This window comes from Tursiops truncatus, chromosome X (genome assembly GCF_011762595.2).
Source record: "Tursiops truncatus isolate mTurTru1 chromosome X, mTurTru1.mat.Y, whole genome shotgun sequence".
NCBI lineage: Eukaryota > Metazoa > Chordata > Mammalia > Artiodactyla > Delphinidae > Tursiops > Tursiops truncatus.
Window position 1 is genome coordinate 87,418,171 of NC_047055.1, and position 20,658 is coordinate 87,438,828.

The following is a 20,658-nucleotide window of genomic DNA, read 5'->3' on the forward strand; positions in this document are numbered from 1 at the left end:
ACCCAGTGAGAGAAGGTGGCTATAGTTCTCCAGCATCACGTCCTGGTACAGGCGCCTTTGAGTAGAATCCAGCTGCTGCCACTCCTCCCTGCTGAAGTCCACAGTCACGTCCTCAAAGGACACTGACACCTGTAACAACACAATCCCATTCAGGGTGACATGGTCAGCATGGCGGGATAGGGAAGAGATAGAAAATTGTTTTTAGTAACTTTTACCATAATATCCCATAGGGTATGCCTATTAAATACCTACTTATACATAATGTACAGAATACAAATATCTAATTGGAAATTTCTGCTATTCATTGTATACAACACTCAGTCTTTCTTTTTCTTTTTTTTTTTTTTTTGGTATGCGGGCCTCTCACTACTGTGGCCTCTCCCGTTGCGGAGCACAGGCTCCGGACGCGCAGGCTCAGCAGCCATGGCTCACGGGCCCAGCCGTTCCGCAGCATGTGGGATCTTCCCGGACCGGGGCACAAACCCGTGTCCCTTGCATCGGCAGGCGGACTCTCAACCACTGCTCCACCAGGGAAGCGCCTCAGTCTTTCATTTTTAAAAATAATATTTCTGTACAGGATTTGAACTTGATCCTATTTTGTTGCTCATTTTAATGGGAATTTGTGTTTTATAACTTTTAGAAGGAAGAATGTACATTTTTTTTCACTTTACATAGCTCCCTCTACTGCTGCTTTCATTTAGTCTTCAAAAACATAACCATTTTCTCTTGATGCCTTTTTTTTTTTGGCCAATTTTAATTTAATTCCATAGTGGTCAGAAAACATACTCTGTATGATTTCAACATATGTTCTATCCGGAAGAACGTTTCATGTGTCCCTGGAAAGGAATGCATATTCAGTCATTGGTGGGTGCAGTTATAATATATAAATCAACTTGATTGAGTGCTGCTGAAATTTTATATCACTTTACTCATTTGTCTTCTACTTGTTCAGCCAATTATTTGTCAACTTTTTGGTAAAAATTGACAGGGAGATGTTAAAAGTTTATATGGCTATGCAAAGCAACTAGAATACACAAAGCAAGGATTAGCATGGAGGATTTATACTATGCAATGTTAAGACTTACTTTAAAGCTACAATAATCAGACAGTGTGGTATTGATCTAAGAACAGACACATATATCAATGGAACAGAATAGAGAATCCAGAAACAGATCTGCACACATATGGACAACTGGTTTTTGACAAAGGTGCCAAAGGGGAAAGGGACAAAGGTGCCAAAGGGGGAAAGGAAAAGTCTTTTTTAAAAATTGTGCTGGAACAAATGGATATGAGTTTTGGAGGAAAAAAACAAACCTTGACCCACATCTCACACCATATACAAAAATTAACTTTAGTGTTCTCACCACACACACACACACACACACACACACACACACACACACACACACACTCAAACTAAGCAACTCTGTGAGGTGATGAATGTATTAAGTAACTCGATTGTGGTATAAAAACAAATATACAGATCAACAGAATAGAACAGAAAGCCCAGAAATCAACCCACACATATACAGTCAATTAACTTATGACAAAGGAGCCAAGAACATAAAATGGGGAAAGGACAGTCTCTTCAATATATGGTGTTGGGAAAACTGGACAGCCACATGCAAAGGAATGAAACTGGAGCACTATCTTATACTACATGCAAAAAATAACTCAAAATGGATTAAAGACTAGAACATGAGATCAGAAATCATACAACTCCTAGATGAAAACATAGGTGGTAAGCTCCTTGACATAAGTCTTGGAGATAAATTTTTGGATTTGACACCAAAAGCAAAGGCAAGAAAAAACAAAAATAAACAAGTGGGAATATACCAAAGTAAAAATATTATGCACAGCAAATGAAACCTTCAACAAAATGACACAGCAGCCTACTGAATGGGAAAAAATATTTGCAAATCATATATCTGATAAGGGGTTAATATGCAAAATATATAAAGAACGCATACAACTCAACAGCAAAAAACCCAAAAAAATCTGATTAAAAAACGGGCAGAGGATCTGAACAGACATTTCTCCAAAGAGATATACAGATGGCCAACATGTACATGAAAAGGTGCTCAATATCACTAATCATCAGGGAAATGCAAATCAAACCCACAATGTGATATCACCTCATACCTGTTAGAGTGGCTATCATCAAAAAGACAAGAAATGACAAGTGTTAGTGAGAACACAGGAAAAAGGGAACCTTTGTGCACTGTTGGTGGAAATGTAAATTAGTGCAGCCACTATGGAAAACAAGATAGAGGTTCCTCGAAAAATTAAAAACAGAACTAGGTATGACCCAGCACTTCCACTTCTGGGTATCTATCTAAAGAAGATGAATACATTAAATCAAAAAGATATCTGCACTCCCACATTCACTACAGCATTATTTACAATAGTCAAGATATAGAATCAACCTAAGCAACCATAAGTGGAAAAATGGATAAAGAAAATGTGGTATGTGTGTATATACACACACACACATACACACACACACACATACACACACACACACATACACACAATGGAATATTATTCAGCTATAAAAAAGAAGGAAATATTGCCATTGCAACAACATGGATGGACCTTGAAGGCATTATGCTAAGTGAAATAAATCAGACAGAGAAAGAAAATTCCATATGATCTCACTTATATGTGGAGTCTAAGAAAAACAAAAAACAGAAAACAGAGCTCACAGATACAGAGAAGAGTTGGTGGTTGCCAGAGGCAGGAGTGGGTGGTGGGTGAAATGCGTGAAGGGGTCAAAAGGTACAAACTTCCAGTTATAAAATAAATAAGTCATGGGGATGTAATATACAGCATGATAACTATAGTTAATAATACTGTATTGCATATTTGAAAGTTGCTAAGAAAGTAAATCTTAAAAGTTCTCATCACAAGAAAAATATTTGTAATTATGTATGGTAATGGATGTTAGCTAGACTTATTGTGGTGATCATTTCACAATATATACAATATTGAATGATCATGTTATATACCTGAAACTAATATAATTTTATATGTCAATTATACCTCAATTTAAAAAAATAACCAAGTGGGGCTTCCCTGGTGGTGCAGTGGTTGAGAGTCCGCCGGCCGATGCAGGGGACACGGGTTCGTGCCCCGGTCCGGGAAGATCCCACATGCCGCAGAGCGGCTGGGCCCGTGAGCCATGGCAGCTGAGCCTGCGCGTCTGGAGCCTGTGCTCCACAATGGGAGAGGCCACAACAGTGAGAGGCCTGCGTACCACAAAAAAAAAAAAAAAAAAAGGCATGGACTTCCCTGGTGGCACAGTGGTTAAGAATCTGCCTGCCAATGCAGGGGACACGGGTTTGAGCCCTGATCTGGCAAGATCCCACATGCTGTGGAACAACTAAGCCCATGCGCCACAACTACTGAGCCTGCACTCTAGAGCCCGCAAGCCACAACTACTGAGCCCGCGTGCCACAACTACTAAAGCCCGTGCACCTAGAGCCCGTGCTCTGCAACAAGAGAATCCACTGCAATGAGGAGCCCATGCACCACAACGAAGAGTAGCCCCTGCTCACCGCAACTAGAGAAAGCCCGCACACAGCAACGAAGACCCAATGCAGACAAAAATAAATAATAAATAAATTTATATAAAAAAATAAGGGGCAGAAACTTCCCAAATATGGTAAAAGACATAAATTTACAGATTCAAGCAGGATAAATCCACAGAAAACCACACCTATGCACAGTGTAGTCAAACTAATGAAAACCAAAGAAGAAAAGAAAGCAGCCAGAAAACAAACAGAAAAAGACATATTACATACAGGGAAACAGTGATTAAAATGACCACTCAGTGCTCAACAGAAGAAACAGAGGTCAAAATACAGAATACAAACTACAAAGTTTTTAAATGATGAAGAAAATAAGTTTTATCTGGCTGGGCAAATCTAGGAGTGCCTTGATAAGTTCTTCATGGCTTTTGGTTCTACCCTCTGTGTTTCTGGTCCCACCCTCTGAGCCATCTTTCCTATTTCATGAAAGGTTGAAAGGTAGCATTTCAGGAAAGGTAGCAGAAGAGTTTTCTCAGTCTGCTTCCTACCGGTAGAATTTTGAAGGTCTGACATCTTTCCATTTTTGTATTGTCTCTATCCCTTTAAGTCTAAGGTGGTAGTGTTTCTGTTCATATAATTTGCTCTAAAATTTTATGAGTTGTCTGTGAATCTCACTGGGTTCACTCCCTTAGACGAAAAGTGCACCTACAGATCTGTTTGAGATAAGCCATTCTTTATCTTGGACTCCTGCTGAGAGGGCTGAGAGACACACTCTTAAGCTTCCTAGAGGCCCTCTTGCTTGATTGAGATCTATGAGGCACTCTTAATCTCTTCAAGGGGAGTTTTTTTTTTTTTTTTTTACATCTTTATTGGGGTATAATTGCTTTACAATAGTGTGTTAGTTTCTGCTTTATAACAAAGTGAATCAGTCATACATAAACATATGTTCCCATATGTCTTCCCTGTTGCGTCTCCCTCCCTCCCACCCTCCCCATCCCACCCCTCCAGGCTGTCACAAAGCACCGAGCCAATATCCCTGTGCCATGCGGCTGCTTCCCACTAGCTATCTACCTTACTGCGTTTGTTACTGTGTATATGCCCATGACTCTCTCTCGCCCTGTCACAGCTCACCCTTCCCCCTCCCCATAACCTCAAGTCCGTTCTCTAAGAGGTCTGCGTCTTTATTCCTGCTTTACCCCTAGGTTCTTCATGACATTTTTTTCTTAAATTCCATATATATGTGTTAGCATACGGTATTTGTCTTTTTCTTTCTGACTTACTTCACTCTGCATGACAGACTCTAGGTCTATCCACCTCATTACAAATAGCTCAATTTCGTTTCTTTTTATGGCTGAGTAATATTCCATTGTATATATGTGCCACATCTTCTTTATCCATTCATCCGATGACGGGCACTTAGGTTGTTTCCATCTCCGGGCTATTGTAAATAGAGCTGCAATGAACATTTTGGTGCATGACTCTTTTTGAATTTTGGTTTTCTCAGGGTATATGCCCAGTAGTGGGATTGCTGGGTCATATGGTAGTTCTATTTGTAGTTTTTTAAGGAACCTCCATACTGTTCTCCATAGTGGCTGAACCAATTCACATCAAGGGGAGTTTTGTGTGGCTGAATGCTCTGGTCCTCTGATCTGAGGTCTTAAGAAAAGGTTGTATAGTCACATCTTTTGCTTTATTTCTAGATCATATTTTCCTGATAGTGTTTCAGAGCTATTTCTTTTTTTTTTAAACATCTTTATTGGGGTATAATTGCTTTACAATGGTGTGTTACTTTCTGCTTTATAACAAAGTGAATCAGTTATACATATACATATGTTCCCATATCTCTTCCCTCTTGCATCTCCCTCCCTCCCACCCTCCCCATCCTACCCCTCCAGGCGGTCACAAAGCACCGAGGCGATATCCCTGTGCCATGCGGCTGCTTCCCACTAGCTATCTACCTTACGTTTGTTAATGTGTATATGTCCATGACTCTTTCTCACCCTGTCACAGCTCACCCTTCCCCCTCCCCATATCCTCAAGTCCGTTCTCCAGTAGGTCTGCGTCTTTATTCCTGTCTTACCCCTAGGTTCTTCATGACATTTTTTTTCTTAAATTCCATATATATGTGTTAGCATACGGTATTTGTCTTTTTCTTTCTGACTTACTTCACTCTGTATGACAGACTCTAGGTCTATCCACCTCATTACAAATAGCTCAATTTCGCAGAGCTATTTCTTAACTTTAGAATCTTGTGCTATCTGAAGAGGCTAATAATTTTCAAAACCATCAAGTCCTGGATCCTTTGTGTTTGACAGTCTTTCTCTCAATTTATCTCCTTTCATATTTTGCTAAAAGCAGCAAGAAACTTGATGCGTTCAACACTTTTCTTGGAAATATTAGATAGCTCACCAAGTTCATGAAGCACAATTCTCTACTTTCCACATAACTGCAGATGACAGTGTTGCTAAGTTTCTATCACATAAGCTCCTCCAGTTTCCAAAACATGTTCTTCACTTCCTTTTGAGCCTTCATCGGCATCCTATAGTCCAAATTTCAACTAATAGTCTATTCAGGCAATTTAGGATTTCTCTAATATGCTCCTTAAAATCCTTCCAGCCTCCACCCACATCCAAGTTTGAAAGATATTCCCACATTTTTAGGTGTGTTATGACAACACCCTACTCCCAGTACCAAAATCTGTGTTAGCTTTCTATTTGATGCATAGCAAATTACCCTAAAACTTAGTGAGTTACAACAATATCCATTATCTCACAGTGGGTCAGGGGCCCAGGTGTGGCTTAAATAGGTCCTCTCACAAGGCTGCAGTCAAGATGTTGGCCAGGGCTACGTTCATCTTGAACACTGACTTGGAATGACCCACTTCCAAGCTCAGGCAAGTGGTTGTTGATAACATTCAGTTTCTCGAGGTCTGTTGTACTGAGTGACTCAGTTCCTTATTGACTGTTGGCCAGTGGCTGCCCTCAGTCCTTTGCCACGTGGATCTCTCCATAGGGAAGTTCACAACATGGCAGCTTGTTTCATCAAAGCCAGCAAGCAAGAAGAACCAGAGAGAGAGAGTGCCAGCAAGATGGAAGTTACAGTCTTTTATAACCTAATCACATAATTGACATCCCAACACTTTTACCTTATTCGGTTTCTTAGAAGCAAGTCACTAGGTCCAGCCCACATACAAAGGGGAGTGGATTACACAAGGGTATGAATACCGAGAAGTGGGGATCACTGACAGCCAACTTAGAAGGCTGCTTACTAAAAAAAATCAAAATTTGCATGAAGCAAATAAAGATAAATTTCGAAGGAAATTTATAGCTTTAAATGCTTATATTAGAAAAGAGTCTAAAATCAATGACCTAAAATTTAACCTCAAGGAGCTAGAAAGTAAAAGACCAAATGAACCCAAAGAAGGTAAAAGAACTAGCAAAGATCAAAAAAATTAATGAAATAGAAAACAAATGACAGAAAAAGTCAACAAAAAATTAATTCAAGCTGTATTATCGACCTAAACATAAAAACTAAAACTAACAATGCCCCAGAAGAAGACATAAGAGAACATCTTTGCAATGCTGGGACAAGCAAGGATTTCTTGACATAGTACAAAAAGCAACAACCACAAAAGAAAATTTTGATAAATGGGACCTTATCAAAATTAAAACTTCTGCTCATCAAAAGATGTCATTAACTCATAGACATAGAGAACAGACTTGTGGTTGCCAACGGGGAGGGGCAGTGGGGGAGGGATGGATTGGGAGTTTGGGGTTAGCAGATGCAAACTATTACATACAGAATGGATACACAACAAGGTCCTACTGTAGAGCACAGGGAATTATATTCAATATCCTGTGATAAGCCATAATGGAAAAGAATGTGAAAAAGAATATATATATGTATAACTGAATCACTTTGCTGTACAGCAGAAATGTTGAACACAACATTGTAAATCAACTATACTTCAATAAAATAAAAATTTAAAAAAGATGTCATTAAGAAAACAAAAAGCCAAGACACAGACTGGGAGAAAATATTTGCAATATGTATACAAAACACCCATATTAAGAATGTATAAAGAACTCCTACAAAGCAAAAAGAAAAAGACATGTAACCCAATTTTTTTTTTTTTTCGCGGTACGCAGGCCTCTCACTGCCGTGGCCTCTCCCATTGCGGACCACAGGCTCCGGACACGCAGGCTCAGCCGCCATGGCTCACGGGCCCAGCCGCTCTGCAGCATGTGGGATCCTCCCAGACCAGGGCACAAACCCGTGTCTCCTGCATTGGCAGGTGGACTCTCAACCACTGTGCCACCAGGGAGGCCTGTAACCCAATTTTTTTAAATGGGCAAAATATTTGAACAGACACACATGAAAAAGACATACCAATAAAGCATATTAAAAGATGTCCAACATCATTAGTTATAAGGGAAATGCAATTTAAACTACACTGAGATAGCACTATACACTCACTTTCAAAGCTAAAATTAAAAAAAACTGAAAAATTGCTGGTAGAAATGTAAAACTGAACTATCACTTTGGAAACTTGTTTGGCAGTTTCTTTTTTTTTTTTTTTTTGGCTGTGTTGGGTCTTCGCTGCTGTGCACGGGCCTTCTCTAGTTGTGTTGAGCAGGGGCTACTCTTCGTTGTGGTGCCCGGGCTTCTCATTGTGGTGGCTTCTCTTGTTGCGGAGCATGGGCTCTAGGCACGCGGGCTCAGTGGTTGTGGCATGTGGGCCCTAAAGCGTGCGGGCTCAGTAGTTGCAGCACGTGGGCCCTAGGGCATGCAGGCTCAGTAGTTGTAGCGTGCGAGCTTAGTTGCTCCGCGGCATGTGGGATCTTCCCAGATCAGAGATCGAACCTGTGTCCCCTGCATTGGCAGGCGGATTCTTAACCACTGCCCCACCAGGGAAGTCCCTGGTTTGGCAGTTTCTAATAAAGTTAAATATACACCAGCCTGTAATCTGGCAATTCCATTCCTTGGTAGATACTAAAGAGAAATGACAACAATATATCCTCAGAAAAATTCCACAAGAATATTTATAGCAGGATTTATCATGATAAAAATACTAGAAACATTCCAAATGTTCATCAGCAGGTAAATGCATAAACAAATTATAGCATATTCATATAATTGAATATTCAGCAATAAAAAAGAAAGAGCTACTGGTAGAACAAACAACCTGGATGACTCTCAAAAATTTACAAATAGAAGCCAAACACAGAGCCAAACATAAACCGTATGATTCTATTTATATGACAATCAAGGACCAGCAGGGCTAATCTATAGGGATTAAAAATATTAACAATGATTGCCTCAGGGGGAGGATATTGACTGATTAAGGGGGAACCTTCAAGGGTGATGGACATGGTCTATATTTTAATTTGAGTGATGGGTATACATATTTGTCAAAATTCATTAAACTATACCATTTAAGATCTGGGTAATTCAATGTCGTTCAAATATAACTCATTTCAAAAAAACACACAAAAAAGTGCATATTATAAATATATTCAGGGTACAATGTGGGCCCCAAAGAGAAAACAGTTGATTCTACTGGGGATGTAGGTTTAGGTTCCATAGAGCTGGTACAGTTTAAACTGAATCCTGGAAAAAATAAGTGTGATAGAGATAAGTGAGGGAAAATGTTTTCCAGAAAAGACGAAGAAATTGGTGTGGAGACAGGAAAATACACAGTAATTAAGGAAAGAGCGAACAGCTTTGTGAAAAGGAGAGATTATATAATATGTCAAGGAGGCAATTATGAGAAAAAAAAAATCCAAGGAAGTAGGCTGGAGTCTGATCATGAAATAGTATGAATTCTTTTAGTAATAGATCACCACTGAAGTGTTTTAGTTTTATATTTTTAAGTTAAAATTTATATTTGGGAATAAAAATTCATAATAACAAATTTTTTATAAAACTGCCACACAGGAACACACCTTAAGATACCACTACATGCTTCACTTAGAAAAAGTTACGGACATAGTCAAAACAAATAGCTCTCATTTATAAATGTGAGTTCGTTTCTTTTAGCAAAAGAAAGCTCACAGGATTCTAAATAATTCATGGGACAAAAAAAGGAAATTTAAAAATATTTTTAGCTGAATGATAATTTAAAATGACATATTAAAAACTTTATTGCACAGCATGTGGTTTATTTCTATAATCATTCCTTGTGCTCTTGAAAAGAATATGTACCCGGAAGTTGTTGGTTACAGTGCTCTATATATTTTTGTTGGCTCAAGTTCATTAATTATGTTGTTCAGGTCTTTTATATCTACTGAATTTTTGCCTGTTTTTTCTTTCAGTAACTGAAAGAGGTATGTTAAATTTTCCACTGAGTATGGATTTGATTATTTCTCTTTTTTTTCTCCGTTTATGTTTTATTATCTTGAGGCTATGTTATTAGCTGTGTACAGATATAAAATTTTTATATTGTTTTGTTAAATTGGCTCTTTTATATTATGAAATATCTCTAGTAATAAATCTTGCTTTAAAGAAAAAAAAAAAAGAAAGCTCACAGGAAATGTCAGACTGAAAACCAGCAGGATACAGCGATGCAGGGACAGCTCAACACCTCCTGAGCTAGAAGGCTCAGAGCCAGGCCTCCCTGGCTGGGGGCTGTGCTGCTTCTCCTCTCTGGCCTTCAGTTTCCCTGGCACCAAAGGAGGGAAGACTGGATGACTGATAAAGTCCTGGGTGCCATGGTCCATTCATTTCAGAGAACAGTATATGATCATAACAGTATCGTTCTCCTTTGATTGTAAATGTCAACAGAATACAACTTAACATGCTGAAAAATTTTACTACAAAGAGTGCTATGATTTTTCCCATACTCTGCAAAGGATGGATGAGGGCCCATATTGTCAGGCCACACTCACTGCTTATATTGGAAAATGAGGAAATGCTAATGAAATTGCTTTTATGGGCTGACATTCATGGATGGCAGAAAGGGGCGTTCCAGAAGGAGTCCAGGATTTGCTCTTCATGAGTATTTCAGCTCCCGGCCAAAGCTCGGTGGCCAAGTGCACACATGGGCACACCCATGCCCGCATGCAGTCTGTAAAGGTCACTGAGCACGTGTTAACCTTGAAGGGGAGAGAGAAACCTCAGTATTTCCCCCCAACAACACTCCAAGCCTCTTGTAAATCATATTCAAATTCATACACTTAAGCATTAATTTACATACTTAATTTCTGACAGGCTGACAACCGCAGCCCTTCTCCCCCTCAGTGTAAAGTGAGAAGTGAACTGTTATTCAGTGTATCCGTTACATTGGTAGTGGTGCTAAGTGTATTTTATATAATGTGCTATCTACAAAAAGGCAGATAAGAATTTGATTTAACATCCAGTTAAAAGCCATCATTGAAAAATTAAAAAAAAAAGAGTGCTATGATTTTTATTATGACTCTCACCATCTTTGGAAAATTTCCATTTCAGAAGTTTGATTTGGTTCACTTTCTTGGAGCTTCTTGCCTTGGGAGCATCCTCCACGCACACCAGTACCTATGAAGATAATTAGCCAGCATTCCTTTTCCTGAAGCCGCAGTCTATGGCTCTGCCTTCATCACATAGGCTGCGCTGTGTCCCTGTTCAACCTCCAACTATTCTTCTAATTACGGAGTGCCCAGATGCTTGATTTACTGTTTCTTCCTTACACCTCACTGTGTATTCTGCAAGCTGTATTTTAGTATGTTCCTACAGAGTTTCTTCAATTCATGCTGCTATCAGTGTGATCAAAGTTTGAGGTTTTGACATAAGAGCCCTTCAGATATTCTGTGGGAATGCGAGGCCCAGCAGCTAGTGGGAAGAGTTGCGTTTCAGCACCTTATAGTCCTAACTCTGTCTCCCTCTATTAATGTTGCATTTAACCTTGAGAGCGTCAACTTAGTTTTCTCACACATTTTCAATTAAAACATTTAGTTCCTTTTTCAATACTAAACATGATTTTTTCTTTTAACAACAAAGACATGCATCAAAAAACCATGTGCTCAGAGAAGTGATGTAAAAATACCATTGTCTTATCTCCAAATACTAATTCTAAGATCAAGGTCTTCAAGCCTTTGACCACGCACACGGACCACCAATTTCTAGGATACATTATTCCACATCATCATTTCTATAGTTTGACAAAAACCATAACACATTCTCTGATACAACAACATATCCATATCAATGAAATACATTACTGCAATGTTTAACTTCTTCCATAATTCCTTGAAAATCTGTAGCATAGCATAAGCACTAAAACTTACTAATTATGAGAGCTGTTAATTTACAATCCTCTCATAATGACTGTACCACTATCCATTTTTATTTATTCTTAAATTCAATTTCAACTACCTGATTGTGTCTGAAGTAGCTTCATAGTAGTTTTATTTCTATGAAAGTGACATGTTTCCAAGTATCACCTGGGGGATTCGATTAGATTTAAATGAGAGAGGAAAATACAGTATCAGTTACACCGTTTCCTCACTTGGCATACAAATTTAAAAAAATCATCCATTTCTTTAGTGATTAAAAATAACAGTTCTTTTGTGAGCATAGACACAATACAAGGAATCTGTTTCTTTGCGTGAAAAGCAGAATCAGTGGAAAAGGACCCGAATTCTATCGCTACCTTTCGGTTAACCCAAATGAGAGTATGCATAAGCTCAAGCTTGTGAGCGTACTGATTCAGCATTGCACAAAGTGACTGGATGAACCAGGGTCTGTCCTTTGAATTTCGCCAGGAATAGTAACCAGGTGCTGTAGAATATGCATACAAGAAGTCTGCCTCAACCGGTATTTTCTGACAGGCCGTGTCATCCTCAACACCACTGTCTGTCTCCAAGCAGCTAAAACATGGCTACAGCCACTTGGGATGCTCGCCACGCACCTGTGCCCTCGTGCGGGATTTGGGAGGCAGAAGCGGCCTGCAGTTTTAACTCAGAAATCGTGAAAACCAAACCCCAAACCAACCACGCTAGCTCTTGCAGGGTGGGAAGCGGCTGGCAAGCCCAGCTCCTTCGGTGTTTGGCCTGCTCCTCGTTTGGAAAATTACTTCTCTTTCTAGTGAGAACAGGAAGTCGGGCGGCCCAAGTAAAAGGCGAGTGAGTGAAGTGTTCAGAACGGTACCATCACCCTTGTTTTGGGAACTGATACCCCAGGCTGGCACCTCCCTCCCTGAACTCTTTTTTTTTTTAACATCTTTATTGGAGTATAATTGCTTTACAATGGTGTGTTAGTTTCCGCTTTATAACAAAGTGAATCAGTTATACATATACATATGTTCCCATATCTCTTCCCTCTTGCGTCTCCCTCCTTCCCACCCTCCCTATCCCACCCCTCTAGGTGGTCACAAACCATTGAGCTGATCTGATCTCCCTGTGCTATGCGGCTGCTTCCCACTATCTATTTTATGTTTGGTAGTGTATATATGTCCATGCCACTCTCTCACTTTGTCACAGCTTACCCTTCCCCCACTCTTGCACTGTTGGTGGGAATGTAAATTGATACAGCCACTATGGAGAACAGTATGGAGGTTCCTTAAAAAACTACAAATAGAACTACCATACGACCCAGCAATCCCACTATTGGGCATATACCCTGAGAAAACCATAATTCAAAAAGACACATGTACCCCAATGTTCATTGCAGCACTATTTACAATAGGTAGGTCATGGAAGCAACCTAAATGCCTATCGAGAGACGAATGGATAAAGAAGATGTGGTACATATATACAATGGAATATTACTCAGCCATAAAAAGAAACGAAATTGAGTTATTTGTAGTGAGGTGGATGGACCTAGAGTCTGTCATACAGAGTGAAGTAAGTCAGAAAGAGAAAAACAAATGCCGTATGCTAACACATATATATGGAATCTAAGAAAAAAAAAAAGGTCATGAAGTACTTAGGGGTAAGACAGGCATAAAGACACAGATCTCCCTGAACTCTTCACACAATAAAGCTCACTCCTGCTGGCCGTGGCCGTCTCGGGCACGAGAAAACCCTCGCTGTGTGAAATGAACATAGCAAGCCTGACAAACCAAAATCTTAAAAAGAAAAAAAGTATACAGCAGCAAAACCTCAGGACTCCTGCACCACACCTGTAACCTGCCCACTTAGTAAATAAACAGAACATCAAATCACAAAAGCTACGCAAGGGGTAGGCCACCCTGGCAGAGAGCCCGACCCACAGCAGGGTGGAGGGAGCAGGTGCGAATGATCTGGAAGGGGCGAGTCTCCCACTTTCCCCCCTTGGGGCCCTCAGTCCTAACACTGCACTGGGAGCCTGGGTTGATCCGGCCACGTAACTCTCAGCTTCTTCTTGTGTTTCACTCTCAGCTTCTTCTTGTGTTTCTAGTAAGGGAGGAAGGCGATGGCTTCAATCCCTTTGCCTCCGGGTCAGAAGGCAAGATCCTCTGAAACCCAGGTGGACAGGACATATGGGAGGTTGAGCGTCTTCTCCTGGTTGGGGATTGGTGCACGGGCTCTTAGAGAAAGTCCGCTGTCCGAGCGCGTGATCCTGAAGCTTCTAGCACTGACAGCTGGCTGACTCCTTTCCCCTCTCCCTGGGGAGGCAAGGAGGCCATGGAGGTGGGAGAGCCCTTCCCCCATTCCAGCCCCCGGAAGTGCTACTTTACCAAATTCACTGATTAGCTCTAGCAGTTTTCTGGTAGCATGTTTAGGATTCTCTATGTATAGTATCATGTCATCTGCAAACAGTGACAGCTTTACTTCTTCTTTTCCAATTTAGATTCCTTTTATTTCTTTTGTTTTCTCTGATTGCTGTGGCTAAAACGTCCAAAACTATGGTGAACAGTGGTGAGAGTGGGCAACCTTGTCTTGTTCCTGATCTTAGTGGAAATGGTTTCAGTTTTTCACCATTGATAAAGGCATTTTAAAGACTCTCACTACACCTACCAAAGAGATGAACTTATTCAAAACATATTAAAGAGATGTGCTATCTGTCAGCAGAATTCTTTGCAGGCCACTCCCAAGGTAATCACCAGAAGTTTTCCCCAACCAACTTCCCATCCAACAGGAACTGCTGGCAGTTGGATTTCATAGAAGTAATGCGTGCAGAACATAGGAGGTTTTGTCTACTTATGGTGTGTATGATGTCAGAATGGCCTGAAGTTTTCCTCTCTTCAAAAAGCCAGTGCTCAGGCAATGGTATAGGTTCCCTTAATAAACGTAATTTCCACTTTGGGGATACCAGAGCACGTTGAATCAGACAGAAAAAGTCAATTTATTTCCACTGCTGTTCAGGAATTACAAAAATGTTTACAGATTTCTACAAGCTATCATATAGCCTATCATTCTTATTCCTGTGGACATGTACAGCAAATGAATCAAACTCTAAAGAAACTCATTGGCCAAGATTCAGCAACCAATTAGGGTTAAAAAGGCCTACAGCTTTACCACTAGCTTGTTAAAAATTAGAGCAACCCTTGCCAGCAAGCATGAAATCACTCTCTTTGAACTTATGTTTAGCAGGCCTATGAATTTTGGTCTGAGACCATGTCCTGTGCCTAATTTAACTGAATCTTCCCATAATCATATTCAATTCTTAAAAGGGTTTCTCTCTTCCCCAGAAACCCTGAGACATAAAGTCATAAGAACCTGGAAAGACCCCCTGGGAAGTCTGCCACCTCTATCAAAAGGGAGATTTCATCTACATAAAAGAGTCCCAGGAAAAGACAGGCTGTCACCACACTGGGAGGGATCTTTCCAAGTAAAAGAAAAAATACAGTTGGATTCATGCTTTCCCTATGAAGCCAGTACCTCAGGAGGACTGGACTGTCTCTCCCACAAAGGACTTGAAACTTAAGTTTTCTAGAGTGACTGATACTGGTATTGAGCTCAACTGAAATGAGGTTGAAGAGTAGCAGAATATGTCACTTTGGCATAAGGATTATTTTGAGCTGAATGCAGTTGAGAAGAAGCAGGTACAAGAAAAGCTCCCTGCCCTCCCATTTGCCTAAAAGTAAGATATAAATTTTCATGGGAGATTGGGACTGACATATACACACTACTATATATAAAATAGATAACCAATAAGGATCAATGAATAGCACAGGGAACTCTACTCAATATTCTGTAATGACCTGTATGAGAAAAGTATCTAAAAAAGAGTGGATATATGTATATGTATAACTGATTCACTTTGCTGTACAGCAGAAACTAACACAACATTGTAAACCAACTATACTCCAATAAAAATTTTTTTTAAAAAGATATAAATTTTCTAAGGTGTCTCTCCGCTCCTCTCTCCCAGGAAGGACAAAAGTTAATCACAGGAGGCAACTTTAGACCCTATCAGCCTGGAGATGGCACCTACATAACAAACTTTATTAACTAGCCTTTATCTACCATTAGCCTTCTCCCATATATTTATGTTCCCACAGTATGCTGCCCTTGGAAACCTAAAACTGCTTTCCTTTGTCCTGTCGTTTCCCCATAAATTTATTGTTCTTTGCTGAAGATGCTACATAAGCCGGAATTCTAAGCCACCGTTTTGAGTGACTCATTGTTCCCTGGGTATCTCCCATATATACAAGAGGTATGTAAGTTAATAAACTTGTTTTCTCTTATTAATTTATCTTTTATTAAAGGGGTCTCAGCCAAGAACTTAGAAGGGTAGAAAGAAAATTATTTTTTCCTCCCCTACAAGCAAACATTACCATTCTCATAACTGCCTTGCTGTCCTAGTCACAGCAGAGTTATTTCAACTACCTAAGAATCAGATTTTACTAGAAAACACATATTACACTGCTTTTTTTTCTATACTCCAAGTAATGGTCTCCACAATTACATATTTCTAATCAACTCCATATTGTATTCTCAGAATAGACATGATCTGGACTTTTAAGTCAAACAAGTCAATTACTGGCAGAGTAAAGGTGGAACCATATTCATTAGTAATTTTTTATAATACCAAAGTAAAGTAACTAATATGCATCAAGATACTCCAGCCCTAAATTTGACACAAAAATGTTTTAACTAGTTTGACTGGAAGGATCGTTATAGAAGAAAGAACTCTCTTAACTATACTACAATCAAGAGAACTGTAGGAGTAATCCTACTAGGGAACTGTTCTCTTGCCTTTACTATGGTAAGGGTTTGGTTCAATAAGACTACTGATAGCTGTAAAGATAGTGATGGTAAATTACATCATAAAAACTGGTAAGAATCCTATCAACAGACCCTGTAAGATATATATAAACGAGATCTCCCTACTACGTTTGGAACATGGTAATGCCCTGAGTCTATTTTAATAGCTCCTAGGATTATAGGTGGATAGTTTCTCTTAATATATCTGAGGCTAAAATCAGTCTTCACAACTAGACTTGTATCCCTGAGCCCTCCCACTATGGAATCTGTTTAAGGGGCCTGTTTGGGACCACACAAGGGCAAAAGAAGGCTTATCGGAATACAATCCTGGAAGAAACAGGAACAGGCACAGGTATAGCTAACTCTTTTGGTAATGAGATTTTGAATAATAAACTTGGTGCTTTGGGATAACTACAAAAACACATAATACAATGGCAAACTGCATGGAATCACATCATGCAAGATGTTTAAAAGCCATGGAAACTCAAGTCAAATGGAAACTGAGAAAATTCTGGAATTGGACTGTTAGGAATAATTTAATGATGGGGCAAAAAAATCACCACATAGGTCTCAGAGCCACTCATCTGTACAGTCCAGGAGCAGTTAGCTATCAAATAACTCTAGGATAGCATCACTAGTTCAGAATTACAGCATATTCAAGGGAACAAACAGGTATTGCACTATGACTATACCAGAAGGGACAGAAGAATGGTTTAAAACAGCATCTAATTAATAGACAAACAGAAACCTGGCATTTATAGATAGCGACTGCAGAAGATAGGTCTTATGTCACTGTATTAATTTTAGGATGCAAGTTCTCTCCAGTCCCAGTATGGATAAACAAAAGTAGATGCCTATTATTCAGGGAGATTTGCATGCCTGTTATTGATTTGGACCAATGCAAGCAACGGCCCATAGGCGGGGTTGTTCCTCAAGACTTAAAATAATTAAAACTACATTAAGCATTGGAAGTTCAATCTGTACCCTTCAAAGAGTGCCTCATAATAATATACTAGAAATGACCATGGCTGTCTCTGTGTTTTGCATCTGGGAAATACTATTTGGGGAGATGGAACCATTACTGCAGGGCTACATTATGTCCGTGTGATGTTAATTACTGAACAACAGGAACTCGGGAGAAATTCAGTGGGCTTATAAGAAAAAAAAATCTTTTCTTTCTTTTTATTTTTTTAACGTCTTTATTGGAGTATAATTGCTTTACAATGGTGTGTTAGTTTCTGCTTTATAACAAAGTGAATCAGCTATACATATACATATATCCCCATATCCCTTCCCTCTTGTGTCTCCCTCCCTCCCACCCTCCCTATCCCACACCTCTAGGTGGTCACAAAGCACCGAGCTGAAATTACAACACCCCATAACACCATACACAAGAATAAACTCAAAATGGATTAAAGACCTAAATGTAAGGCCAGACACTATAAAACTCTTAGAGGAAAACATAGGCAGAACACTCTATGACATATATCACAGCAAGATCCTTTTTGACCTACCTCCTAGAGAAATGGAAATAAAAACAAAAATAAACAAATGAGACCTAATGAAACTTCAAAGCTTTTGCACAGCAAAGGAAACCATAAACAAGACGGAAAATACAACCCTCAGAGTGGGAGAAATTATTTGCAAATGAAGCAACTGACAAAGACTAATCTCCAAAATGTTGGAGCTCATGCAGCTCAACATCAAAAGAACAAACAACCCAATCCAAAACTGGGCAGAAGACCTAAATAGACATTTCTCCAAAGATGATATACAGATTGCCAAAAAACACATGAAAGAACGCTCAACATCACTAATCATTAGAGAAATACAAATCAAAATTACAATGAGGTATCACCTCACACCAGTCAGAATGGCCATCATCAAAAAATCTACAAACAATAAATGCTGGAGAAAAGGGAACCCTCTTGCACTGTTGGTGGGAATGTAAATTGATACAGCCACTATGGAGAACAGCATGGAGGTTCCTTAGAAAACTAAAAATAGAACTACCATATGACCCAGCAACCCCACTACTGGGCATATACCCTGAGAAAACCATAATTCAAAAGGACACATGTACCCCAATGTTCATTGCAGCACTATTTACAATAGCCAGGACATGGAAGCAACCTAAGCGTCCATAGACAGATGAATGGATAAAGAAGATGTGGCACATATATACAGTGGAGTATTACTCCGCCATAAAAAGAAACAAAATTGAGTTATTTGTAGTGAGGTGGATAGACCTAGAGTCTGTCATACAGAGTGAAGTAAGTCAGAAAGAGAAAAACAAATACCGTATGCTACATGGTATATATGGAATCTAAAAACAAATGGTTCTGGAGAACCTAGGGGCAGGACAGGAACAAAGACGCAGATGTAGAGAATGGACTTGAGGACACAGGGAGTGGGAAGGGTAAGCTGTGACGAAGTGAGAGAGTGTCATGGACATATATACACTACCAAACGTAAAACCGATAGCTAGTGGGAAGCAGCCACAAAAAAATCTTAATTAGGGACTTCCCTGGTGGTCCAGTGATTAATACTTCACCTTCCAATGCAGGGGGTGCAGGTTGGATACCTGGTCAGGGAGCTAAGATCCCACATGCCTCCCAGCCAAAAAACCAAAACATAAAACAGAAGCAATATTGTAACAAATTCAATAAAGACTTTAAAAATGGTCCACATCAAAAAACAAACAAACAAAAATTAATTATCAGGCCCCCAGAGAGCTACTCCTTGGCCTTGGACTGGGTAAGACTTCATAAGGAACTACAAAATAATACTTAAATAATTAATCATTTGAAAGAGCAAGGAATAAAGATAATACAACAGTTTGTAAAAGTAATGTATGAGGAACAGAGAGCTTTTGCACATTGCTAATCAAGAATGTGCTTTAACTACTGGTAAGACATATTTAAAGGTTTTTTTCCCCAACACATATATTGCACTGACTTTTAAAATTCACCCTATGGTTATTTTCCTAATTGCTGTGCTTAGCTATTGTGTGGACTTACTAGATATTTAGGTGGCAGCAAACTGCCCACAGAAAGGTAGAAAATGCAGTGAGATAATTAGAAAAGTGTGGTGTTATTATAAAAGGAAAGTTGTAAGGATAAAAAAAATGGAATTTTCCCTGTTGCCAAAAGAGGAGACTCCCCCCCCACCGCTTCCCTTTTCTTAGAGTATTTCCTTGAGAAACCTGGTATTTGTAAATCCTCCCTCTGCCCCTTTTATATGTATGTAAATCTTTTAAAAGGTTAAATAAGCCTTTTGTCAGCATTATAACCCAGGAATGTTTTTCTTAAGGGTCTGGGAGACACCTCATTGACATGTAAATAACAAGGAAGAAAGATAGCACCCTATCTCCCTGTCACCCTGGGAGCTTAGCCTAGGCACCTGGCTCTAAGCTGGAACTACCTGCTTGTCATAGAGACAGGAGCAGTTTGATTTTGCCTTTAGATAAAGGCAATTAACTAGCACAGATGGCCACTCCCATTACCAGGTGAACTTAGGATGAACTATGAAAGAATGTAGACTGAATTGTCCTGTCAAGTCCTCTTGCATGAGGACTTGATAAGTTATCATTTATTTTGAAAACAAGCAGGTAATGGACTCTACCTGCTCTGTCCCAGAAAAGGGTGAGATTTCTTTCTGTCTTTGCAATCTCTTTAGCTAATTGCTTGTGATGCACACTGTGGTCTGCTTTGATGCTTATTCAATAACAAAACAATTTTCTTTCTATTTTATATTTGCGTATTTATATTTCCTGGGTTGCTATGAGATTTAATTTTTTTTCCCTAACATGCAACCATGCTGACTCTGGCTACTGATTTTTCTGTGACAAATAAAGTCTCCCATCACTGACTCAGGAGTCTCATGGCCTCTGTCAACATACTTGAAACTGTGGCAAGCCAACTTCTTAGCTTACTAGTAGGGTAAAATCTCAGCCCCTACACAGTTCTTGACACCAAGGACCACGACCAATCTGCATTCACATGGCAAGGCCTTCCATATAC

The 20,658-nt window shown here is 39.6% G+C and overlaps 1 protein-coding gene across 3 annotated transcripts in view; it reads right to left on the minus strand.

The window, feature by feature from the left end:
* Positions 1 to 20,658, minus strand: part of ZNF81 (zinc finger protein 81) — a 65,485-nt gene that overhangs the window by 29,339 nt on the left and 15,488 nt on the right. For all 3 annotated transcript variants that reach the window (XM_019943453.3, XM_073798935.1, XM_019943454.3), the window contains one exon: positions 3 to 129. In XM_019943453.3, the coding sequence (XP_019799012.1) occupies positions 3 to 129 (127 nt within the window). The remainder of the gene's footprint in view (positions 1 to 2; positions 130 to 20,658) is intronic.